The 12,281-nt window shown below is 33.4% G+C and overlaps 1 protein-coding gene across 2 annotated transcripts in view; it reads right to left on the bottom strand.

Moving 5' to 3' along the window:
- Positions 1-12,281, bottom strand: part of LOC145297611 (uncharacterized) — a 346,611-nt gene that overhangs the window by 303,174 nt on the left and 31,156 nt on the right. For both annotated transcript variants that reach the window (XM_080143676.1, XM_080143675.1), the window contains exon 2: positions 1,403-3,540. In XM_080143676.1, the coding sequence (XP_079999802.1) occupies positions 1,403-3,426 (2,024 nt within the window). In that variant the 5' untranslated portion in view covers positions 3,427-3,540. The remainder of the gene's footprint in view (positions 1-1,402; positions 3,541-12,281) is intronic.

The following is a 12,281-nucleotide window of genomic DNA, read 5'->3' as shown; positions in this document are numbered from 1 at the left end:
TTAAAATAAGTGTAATTCTAAATGTGCACTGAATTTCATGTTGAGACTTGAAGGTATAAACATTCAAATTACTTCAGGTGTTTTTTTAAACAGTCTTCGTTAAAAAAAAAAAAAAAAAAAAAGCATATATTGTTCTATTTTTATTGTTTAAATAGTTTGACTTTGCTTGTTTTAATAAAAAAGAACAAAGATTGAAAAGACATTTTTCAGTCGGTAATGAGCTTTGGACGATTGTTGATGGAAAAAAAAAAACACAATCGCCAAAAAATAAGCATTTTATTATTTTTAATTTTAAGCTTTGAAAAGTCACTTGCAAATGCAGCGTAAAGCTCTGAAATTAAATATTTAAGTTCTTAGATATTTTGTTTTGGAATTTTTCAAGATGAGGATTGATAATTTGGATTAGTTGGATTATTCAGACACCTATCCTCATCTTGGATATTATTCTCACATCCAGGATTGAAATATCAGGTCGGTGCAAAAGGTTTTGCTAGTTTGTAGAATTGAAATTTGTTTTATGCATCTTAAAAAACATGTTATCATGATTAATTTTTAACTTTAACTTTCAAATTATTAAAACGTCATTCATATTTTTCTCACCAGAAAACAACCTCCTTTAGTCAACAGAAAGGGAGTCATTTTCCATTATGATAATACTCGTCCTCACTTAGCCCTACTTAAAAAAGATCTCCTAGGAGACGTTGGGAAATCTTGCTCCATTCTGCATATTCTTTTGACCTAACTCCCTTAAATTATCACTTATTTCAAATATTACAAAACCATTTAGATGACCTTAGGTTAACTTCACAAAAAGAGATTTAGTAGACCTTGTTCCGTCCCGTGAGGAGTATATACATCATAAAGATTTTTCTATATTTTTTTGTTTTTTTTAAATAGGTGTAATTTGAACATAAGTTAGATTCATATTTTATATCAAAACCTTAAGAATTTTACAAGTGTTGACAGATGGAATCAAGTTATAGAGAGCAAAGGTTGTTATTGTTGAATAAAGATTTTACAAAACCCTACAGGTTTTTTTTTTTTCATTTTCAAGATGAAATTTTAAATTGGCAAAAGTTTTGTTTAAAGTAGTCAGAATAATCCAAATCTTACCCCTTTATAACCTGAATTATCATGTAGATGATTCAAAAATATTTATTGTCAATTTTAGTTAGTTTAAAATGATACTATGATTTTCTTTAAACTGGAAAAAAAGTATATTTCAATAAAAAAAACTCAATACATAAAAGACATGTTTGAATCAATTCCCACTTTATTTATACCGTTATATTCATTTATTCACGACTGAACGAATTAGTTCAACTAGGTCATAAATGGTTAATCTTTCAAATTTGCTAACCGGCCAACACCAGATAAAACAAAATAAAGATGCAAAACATACCTCACGCTCTCTTCAATGCCTTCATTTGCGAGTTTACCAAGTTCTTCACTGAGATCATCTAGCAACTTCTGGTGCACATTGCTTGGTGCAGTTGCATAGTTTGCTGCACGGGTTCGCATCATCTCCAAATATTGCTGTGCAGCCGTCGGGGTGAGTAGTCCAGCAGCTTGGTGTTGAAGGATCATCTTACTGGCCGAAGACATAATGGATGCGATAACAGCCTCTGGTGATGGGGCAGGTGGTGGCATCGGCATTGTTAAGTTGGTCGATATTGATGAGGAAGGTGGTAGTAGCGACACAACGGCCTGCTGGGTTTTGATTTGTTGAGGGTGCTGCTGTTGTTGGTGATGATGATGGGAATGATGATGATGATGATGGGAATGATGGTGGTGTTGGTTTTGATGCTGGTGCGGATGATGGTGATGCTGGTGCTGATGCTGCTGTGAGGTATCTGGCTGTAGAAGTAGCTGCTTCAGTTGTTCCTGAGGATGTTTGTCAGGGTCACCTGGTTTTGAATGAGTCGGAGTAGATGGGCTTGGCTGACTCAGCAACTGTTCGAGCTGAGGTTGGGGTTGAGGTTGAAGTTCAAGCCCAGGTTGGACTTGGTCCGTCTGTTGCAGCAATTGCTGCAACAATGGTTGATGTTGCTGTTGTTGTTGTTGTTGTGGAGTTGTTTGTGAAGAAGAGGCTTGTGGGTCTGGAGTTATTTGTAAAAGTTGCTCTAAATCGCTTGCCTGAATCTCGGGTTGTTTGGGAGGATCGTCAGACTCTAAGAGTTTTTCCAATTCGGCTTTATGTGGCTCGGGCACGTGTTCTCGGTGTTGTTGTAACAACTGTTCTTGTTCATCAGTTTGCAATAAATGTTCAAGTTGCAATGAATGTTGTGGAGTAGATGTATGAAGTTGTTGCTGCTGTTGATGATTATATTGCTGCAACAAATCCGCAAACTGTTGTTGTTGATCATTATGTTGTAACAAACCTTCAAGTCGTTGGTGTGGTTGTTGTTGTTGTTGTTGTTGATGATCATTATGTTGTAACAAGCATTCAAGTTGCTGATGTTGTTGATCATTATGTTGTAACAAAACTTCAACTTGTTGTGATTGTTCTTGATCATTATGTTGTTTTAACAAACCTTCAAGTTGCTGTTGTTGTGGTTGATCATTATTATGTTGTAACAAAACTTCAAATTGTTGTTGTTGTGGCTGTTGTTGATCGTTATTACGTTGTAACAAACCTTCAAGTTGCTGATGTTGTTGTTGTTGATCATTATGTTGTAATAAAACTTCCAGTTGTTGCTGTTGTGGTTGTTGTTGATCGTCTTGTTGTAACAAAACTTCAAATTGTTGTTGTTGTGGCTGTTCTTGATCATCATGTTGTAACAAAACTTCAAATTGTTGTTGTGGTTGTTGCTCATCATGTTGTAACAAAACTTCAAATTGTTGTTGTTGTGGTTGTTCTTGATCATTATGTTGTAACAGAACTTCAAATTGTTGTTGTTGTTGTTGTTGATCATCATGTTGCAACAAGCCTTCAAATTGTTGTTGTTGTGGTTGTTGTTGGTCATCATGTTGTAACAGAACTTCAAATTGTTGTTGTGGCTGTTGATCACTATGTTCTTGTAACAGAACTTCTAATTGCTGTTGTTGTAGTTGTTGTTGCTGCTGATCATCCTGTGGTTGTAATAAAACCTCAAATTGTTGTTGTTGTTGTTGATCACTTTGTTGTAATAAAACTTCAAATTGTTGCTGATCATCATTCTGGGATTGCAGAGCCTCCATTTGTAAAAGGTCTTTGAGTTGAAGTTCTTGTTGGTGTTCAGCTGCAATCATTGGTGACGACGAAGACGACGACGAAGAAGAAGAGCAAGACGATGTTGGCATTGGGGATAAAGTTGATGGCAAAGACGTAGGCAATGGTGATGAAGTCGATGAGATTGCAGTTGATAATGGGAATGTACCCGATGGTGGAATGAGCATCTGTGACTGGTCTAAGGCACTGGCCGCCGAACTATTTGGATCCATCATCACGTCAAAAGACTGACCAGTGCCTTGATCCTAATGTAGATGTTATTAGTTGTGGTCAGCAGCTTAAGAGCTGAACACAAAATGGAAAATGATTCATACCATTTTAGTTGAACCCTAAAAAGAAAAAGCAGAAAATATTAAAAAAAAAAAGAAAGAAACATCATCATTATTAAAATCAGCAATCTCACAAAGACAGTATTTCTGAATTACTTGATTTTCCCATGATATTAAGAAAAAAAAAAAAAATGGAATTAAATTTAATGACACCATTACTCATGCAATACCAAACTTCACCAGAATAATCAAAAATAAAAAAAAAAGAAATCTAATACATATAAGCTCCTTATCTTGGGTTGAGCATATTAGGGAGTGAAATAGCAACCTGCCACTAACATATAATGCATTGCTCTTTGTGTAGACAAATAGAGCTTAAGCATTTAGACAATGCTTGATCATTGAAATTTTCACATACCCATCTTAGCAGCAGCCAAACAGTGTAACGACTGTTGACTAGGCGGTCAAGTTTCAATCCCTGCCTGAGGAAGTTGCTAATCTAGCCGCACTGAAGAACTGTAATATAGCGAAACAGTCTATCTGTGGCTGACATATATATATATGTGTGTGTGTGTTTTCACAAAATCAAGACAACAAAGATCAGATTGATAAGTTGTGTATTTTCATTATATGTTACAATCGTTTTGTGACCGTTCAGAGAATTTCAAACCTTATATCATTTGAAAATATTCACAAGAACAGCCTCTCTTCAGGCGTTGAGAAAACATTATGTAATGAACAATATGGAATCCATTTTCCTTTTAAGGAAAACCATGTAATAAAAATTTACCTACATTTCTTCTTTCCAAGTTTTTATGGTTTTCCATTTGTTATCGGAAAATATATATATATATATATATATATATATATATATACACACACACACACACACACACACACAGATATAAAGATTATGATATAAAGAACGTTTTGGAGTGAAAATCAATGTTGTATTCCATAATAATAGAGACAAAAAGGCATTTTAATTTTTTTTTGTTTTTTGTTTTGAGCGATACAAAATAAAAAACAAACATGGCTCCATGAACAATACAATGCTTCCAGTTTTGTAAGATTCTATTTTGTTAAAATCTTGTTTTTTTTTTTTCTAGTATATTTAAGCATTTCAAATATGGTCTTCTTTAGATTAAATGTACAAGACTAAATATATTTTAATTTGAAATAGTTCCTCATTTCATATTTGAAAACCCCAAATAAAACCATTTTTATTGCCCGTACACAATTTCTTTTTAATTTGCATTCTGTTTACAACATCAATCTTTACAATTACTTATTTTGCTTAAACTTCAGTTTTATCCAGCTAGATCTTCTATATTCATATAAGATTAAAAGAATACCTGTCTCAGGAGAAGTAAAATTAATTCCCCAAACTGAACAGTTTTTCACCACTTTTATGTTTCATTATGATTATCATTAAGATATCATGATACTAAATCTTATGTCCTATTTTGATCAAAATCCATGACATGATTTTGATCCTAGAAAATAGCTCAAATTTAAGGCTGAAACTTAACATGATTTTGATCCTAGAAAATAGCTAAAATTTAAGGCTGAAACTTAAAAGGTCATAATCAGCAATTGAAAGTCAAGGAATCTTGCTTAATTAGTGTCTCATAACTAGGGCTATGACAACAGAATATTCTTATCATTGTTTTGACTCTCGAGTATATATCCGACATAGTTAGATACAGTTAATCAACTGAGAACCACACCACTCTATATAAAAGCATATAAAATATTAACGGATACACATTCGAGAGTCAAAACAATGAAAAGCATATGCTGCTGCCCTAGCCCTTCTCATAACTATAGATCAAATTAAATACAAATCTGAAATATTTGAATGTCAAATGATGGGGGGGTCCCATATTATACCTCCTAAAACCCTTTAAAATTCTACAAAGAAACGGAAATCATGGGAATATTTATTAATTAATGTCTAATACCTATTATTAAAATTTCCGATAAATAACAGTGGTATCTGAATTTTCATGGAGGCTTTCCACACCTTCTTACCTCCTTTGCCCAAAACTAAATATAGCCCACGTTACCAAACCTTATGCCTAGCAGCTTTGTTCCAAATTTTATAATGAGTGATTAATTAGCTTAGGCACAAATCAGATAGATAAAAATAGAAAAACATGTACATATATGTAACTTTATATAACTAGAGATATACAGATACATAATTCTTGTGCTGACATTGAGCTTTATTGAGTTGTTATGCTCTGGGAAGAAACCAAATTTGTCCTAAATACAAATAGTTAAATTGCTAGAATGATTTTCATTGGCTGATACTGAGAATCCATGTCACTCACAGTCTCTGTCTGTTCAATCATTTAGTTTGCAATTTTTTATATGGTGCATAAAATTTCACATTTAATGAGGATGGATTTTTTTTTTTTTTTTTTTTTTGAGAAATACTTGAGTTGCTGGTGGGATTGGTCTAATGATTTATAACCCAAAACCATGCAGTGAAACCAGCTCATCACTGACGAAAAATCTCAGCATATCTACAAGATGTAGTTTATGATTGTGAGAGCAGTAGAGTGGGAGTGAAAATAGAGATCTAAGTATAGAAGAAATGGGAAAAAAATATTCATATGTAATTTAAGGACAAGTGTAGTGCTCTTTAGTCTTAATGGGCAATCACCTAAAGATGATGTCTCAATAAAAGCACCAGTCCTCATCACCTAACTGGGTTGGTGTGAGGAAGGGCATTTGTTCTATAAAAATCTTGCTTAACTAAGGAAATGACTTCCAGAGAAAATTTGTTGCATTTCATGTTATGTAGTTTAAATAAAAATCTGGCCAGAAGTAAGCTAGTTTAGAAATCAATTTCTACAAGCTGTCAGAAAATCAAGAAAAAGGAAGAAGAGGAAAAAGAGGAAAAAGAGGAAGAAAAAGAAAAAGAGGAAGAAGAGGAAAAAGAAAAAGAGGAAGAAGAAGAAATAGGAGAAGAAAAAGAAATAGGAGAAGAAAAAGAAGAAATAGAAGAAAAAGAAGAAGGTGGTGGTTGTGATGGTGCAATCTGTATGATGTACGTACTTGTGATGGGGAAAAAATATTGTACACCAAAACTTATGTAAACTAATCCATTATTTTATTTTTAAATAACAAAATTATATTTTGTGGCCAACCGAACAGCAACGACATTGCAACGCCATCTTGAAAATAAGGGAGAGAACCCAAAAATATTCAAACATGTGAGATTTTAAAAAGATATTGGAAAAACTCAAATTGTTTAAAAATAATTTCCTTTGTAAAAATAAAACTGCTTGATCAACTGATATGATATTTGGAAGACGATATTTTCTTTTCGTCACAGATACCTACAACATACAAATTTTTCTTTTATTTTTGATTTTTAATATAGTGGGGAATTTTGTATAAGCATCCAAAATTTTACTCAGTAAAAATTTATTGGAGTTAACAATGAAAGCCCTCCCCCTTTTTACTATCAGGGTTATCATTTATCAAGGCCAAGAAACACTTGAGGATGAGGGTTAATGAGATAGGAATAAATTAATATATACCAAAAGATGAAGGACACTATGAGAGTATTGTATGAACTGCCTTTGATTATATTTTGGACAGTCCTCAAGAAAAACAAACACTGGATTTGAAAATGATCAAGTTGTAATCAGCAGGGAAGTAATACTGCAGCAATATATTCCATGAATGGAAAGATCTTGTAAAGAAATTATGGTGCTTGTGCACTTTTGCCACCACACTATTTTTAAATATTTTTCCAGGTTAAATTCAAGCTTCACAATATCTTTCTTTTATTAAATTGTTAGGTGGAAGCACAGAATAGTTATAAAATATCCTCCCCCTCCCCATGTTAAGAATGGCTTTCAAAATAATGTTATTATTTCAGCACGGTGGCAAAAGTGCACAACTACCGAAACTCTGTCTACAGAAATTCCCCCCTCATACTAGGCACATTGAGGGAGAAAAGAGAGGTTTTTCTTTTTATTTTGGTATAAAACAAGTTCTTGCTGTGAATGTCTTACAAGGAATAACCAAAGATTGAAATTCAGTCAAGCACCTTTCATGGAAATAATGATAGAATAGAGATTACCAATGTCTCTTCTATGAGAAAGGGGTTGTATGGTAAAGAAGAGACCACTAACCACCACCACCACCACCCTCCATACACACTAGATTTTGAAGTCAATTTTGTACTCCGTCAAGGCATAGTAGAATGATCTAATCATTTCTCCTGCTTAATATAATTATAAAGTTTTTTTTTTGTTTTTTTTTTTTAATCCATAAAAAATATTTTCCATAAAATGGCCAAAAAATATCCAAAAATTGTTTATCCAAAATAAATTTATTCATTGTCAGATTTGCAATTGCTTTCCTGAAAGTTCATACAAAAACATATCTGGCAAAAAGAAAAAAAAATACTTGCAGGGTTAAAAATATATATATATATATATATATATATATATATATATATATATATATATATATAAAGCTGAATGTCTGTGTGGGGGGGGGGTTATGGGGTTTATCTATTTTATTTTTACTTTCATCATATTTTGTTTTGGTTTTGATACCCCCAAATTCGAAGCTATCTCTTTACAACCCTTCCTTTTCATAACCTATCATACTTTCATAAATCAGAGTCTATTTTCTGTAGGCTGTTTTTGAACCCAGTCAATGACGGGTACTTTTGCTAGTATATATATATATCAAGTGGGTCAAATTCTTTGAGGTAGAATTATTTGTGGTCACATTTTCTGAAAGCAGATTTTTCAAAAAGCTTCTTATAAAATCATAAATCCATAAAGTCCTTTCACACAAAAGAAAATTGATTTATCTACAAGTTTCCCCAATGTGTATCTTTTTTTTCTATAACTTAATGAGATACAAGAAAAAAAAAAGCAGCTTATCCATTTTTTATAGATTTTATTCCAGCACAAAAAAGAAAAACTGATGTAAACGAATTCTTAGTTGATTTTTTTTTTTTTAAACTAACTTTAGTATATTTACATGTTAAACTCACTGTTCGTTTTAGTAAAATGATTGCAATGAACTTAAATCAATGCCATTTAACATACTCTTTTGATAGGGGATTTACAGTTGTGCAGGTGATTATTTTTATGGCTTTGTTCTTCTAGCACTTTTGTCATTGAAATCAGAATCAGTAATTGTATCAGAATCTGGAAAAATATTGGAATCCTCCAATCACTAATGCAAATACAACTACAACACTTTACTGAGATAAGTCAAAAAATATGCCTACACTGAGGATTGAACCTTCAACCTTCATTACAATATCATTTGACAATTAAATTTTTTTAAATACTCTAACCACTGCGCCACAGGCCCGTGCGAACCAATAAAATACAATTTCAAATTACTTAGGATCTCTATCCAGTCATGGCTAATGGAACAAGAGCATGCTACCCTCCCCCCATGAAGTAAATAAAGGGCTCCATTTGAAATTCCATGCAAATTTCCAAGTTCAATAGAAAGATTTCCCTAGTTTGACACGATACATCCAAAGAAGGTCGGAGGTTACATCAACCGAAACAGGGTGAAAATAATACTCAAGATAAGAACAGTAGTCCAAATAATCCACACAATACAAATAACTGTGAATTAGGAATTCTACCACGTCATGGCTGACAGAAGGAGAGCATGCTACCCCTGTGGATTAAACATAAGATTCCATTCAAAATTCAATGACAAAAATTCTTGAGTCGACAAGATATATCTGAAGAAGGTCAGAGGTTACATCAGCTGAAACATTGCGAAAACAGCACTTGGGATTAAAAAAGTGGTCCAAATTATCCAATACGAATTATCAATCATGATCTCAATATATTATACATTACATTTTTTATGTATATATGTAACATTGTACACAGGGAATCAATACATTGTAGCTTCGGTCACAAAGGAGACAAAGAATAGGAAAGAACTTCAACTCACTTTTTCTTTGTAACAACATTTATTTCCTCATTGTTACAGCCATGACGTACCCACATGATCGTTTTCTGTCACAATCTTGAACGTTCTTCCATTCCATGTTCCACATCTCTCTTGTGATCGTCCTCTTTCTCTTTTTTTATAGTCTTTTTTTCTTTACGAGTGATGTTATTTCACATGCATTTGCATATAGCCATCTATGGTATATGCAAATATATATATGGCTATGTATATATTTAAATATATACACATGGCTATGTCACACACACACATATATATATATATGACATCTTTTTCACAAAACGTCTAAATAGTAAATTCATAGCTGGCACAAAATTACCAGTTGGATTTAATATCCACAAACTTAATAAAATACAAAACACATCATATTCTCTAAAATGTGACAAGTACTCAATGAGAACAGAGAAAAAGATCTGCACAGAAAACATACAGCTTGATGAAGAGCCTGGCAACACAGACCTAGAAGAGCAGGACAATGCAAATATGTTGGCATTGAAGAAAACAATTCAATTTAACGCACCAAGAGGAGAGAAAAAATTGGCAGAGAGTATTACGCCATGTAGGAAAAATCTGCAAAACACAGCTTACAAACAAGAAAATGTATGCTGCGTAAAAAAAAAAAAAATCTGCAAAATACAGTTTACAAACAAAATATAACTGCCATTAACCAACTTGCCATGCCAGTGATAACATACAACTTTCGCATTATTGACTATCCACAAAAGAATATTAACAGGTTAGACAAAAAAAAAATGTGAAGACTGCCAGACGATTAATTCAAAATGTGGTATTTCCTATGCCTTTTCCATGTTAAGAATGGCTTTCTATGTGACACCACATGGCCCCACCGATAACTCACCGCCCCAATATTCTGTGTCATGGATATTTTGTTCATCTTCTGGCCATATCATCATCATTTCTCACACTAGTGGCTATCAAGGGGAGCATATGGGCTCACAAGTATAAAAATAAAATCAAACAAAGAAAACAAAAGAAAATACAGACTGACACTTTACGTATATATTCATTAAACTCTGGCTTCGTGTGTGACATCTCCACCTTCTAAATGGACATTCTGTCAAGGCTATCCGTCAATCAGTTGATCAATTTATCTCTCCATCTGCTCCAAGCCACAATATGTCTCCAACTGTGTTCTAACTCCAACTGACTTCAAAGTCCAACTGAACTCCCAACAATTAATTGTACTGTTGTAAAGTGAACTTTTTTCGTCCATAAATCTTTTCAATTGTTGTTAAAATCTTATTGACTGCTGCAAACCCATTCTCAGAATGATAAAACCACTCCTCAGATGGGTAAATCCATCGTCAATCCTAAAGTACAACCAAACCAAATCTAAATATATCTCAAGTCCATTGTTTGATCATTTTGTTCTTTTGTCTACCCTAATAAACAGATTCCTGTCTATTGATAAATCCTTTTGTTACTCGCTAAACCTACTTTCTTTTCTTATCTATTTTTTTTATTCTACTTCCCAACACCTGAGGTGGAGGCACCTACAGTATCATATCTACTTAGAAAGACATTCTCAATACGTGGAAGGAGGTGGAATTTCACGTGGACATAACATATTAAAAGTCATTTTTGGTTTAAAAATTCTTTTCTTGATTTTATGAATTTCACGCTTTCATTGAAACTTGTCTTCTGACAGCTGATTGGATAATTGCTTCAGCATCTTCCAGCTGCTTATGTAACCTTTCAGAAGATGGCGGTTCAAAGTTGCCGGAGACTGGACCGTAAACTTGATAAGTACTTTTTTTTCTTTTATAATGAATAAAATCTAAAGAATTCAGTCAAAGTGAAACATGATTATACTGGTGAAGTGGGGGGGGGGGGGTCATCATGTATCAATATTTTTTTTATGACTAATTTTCACAGGCTCAAACTCTTAAAGCAATGAAATTTCTCAGACTCTACATCTATATACATAAAAGCGAAAATGTGTGTATGTATGTTCGCTTTTTGTGTATGTCTTCAAAAGGTTTTTTTCAGAGAACCGATCGGTCGCCTCACAACTTCCTAAAACTTTTTATATCGCGTCTAAATGATAATATCTACGACTTAACAACGGTGGTCGCCTCTCTATTTAATTTGCCCGACTTTGAAACATTAAATATTCAACATTTTAAGATCGGCACATGTTACTTTCGTTTTTCCGTATAAAAAAAGCAAAACTCGATTCGAATCACTGGCCTAAGGCTAGTAGTCTCTAGAAAGCGATTTAACGTTTGGTCAATGTCGGCTTATCATCATATCAGACAGTTGCTTTCATTTCGAGACGAGACACTCCCCCTAATAAACAGAGAGCTGGTTTTTCCCAAAGTTAGGTAAAAACAAACAAACCGGATTATTGATCTCATTAAACACTGTCCCACAGAAAATGCTAACTGCTGAATAGCTATTGCTTACGATCGCCGCATGTGCATTAAGCTTTTTCGTATAAAAAAAAAGAAGCCAACAGACTCGCGGTAAATAAAACACTGTCCAGCACTCAAAGTTCACGTCATTGACTCATCAAAAACGGGCACCTGCCAGGTCGCACTTTTTTTTTTTTTTTTCACACTACTATTTTCCAACTGCGCGTCAAGGCTTCGTTTTTTTTTTTTTAAAAACAACCAACGATTTTTCTTTTCATTTACCCAAAAACACACACAACTACAAACACCCGGGCAACGCTGGATATCCCCCGCTAGTCTCTAATAAAAAAATTTTTTAAAACGCTACTTAGCGAATAACTCAGATCTCCCTACAAAAGACATCAAACATCTAGTTGGAAATTCCTAAACTTATTCACACTGTTT

Source organism: Euprymna scolopes, chromosome 18 (assembly GCF_053919585.1).
Source record: "Euprymna scolopes isolate OS-2025 chromosome 18, ASM5391958v1, whole genome shotgun sequence".
NCBI classification, from domain to species: Eukaryota; Metazoa; Mollusca; class Cephalopoda; order Sepiida; family Sepiolidae; genus Euprymna; species Euprymna scolopes.
The sequence above is the reverse complement of the archived record's forward strand: the minus strand, read 5'-3'. Positions and strand labels throughout refer to the sequence as shown.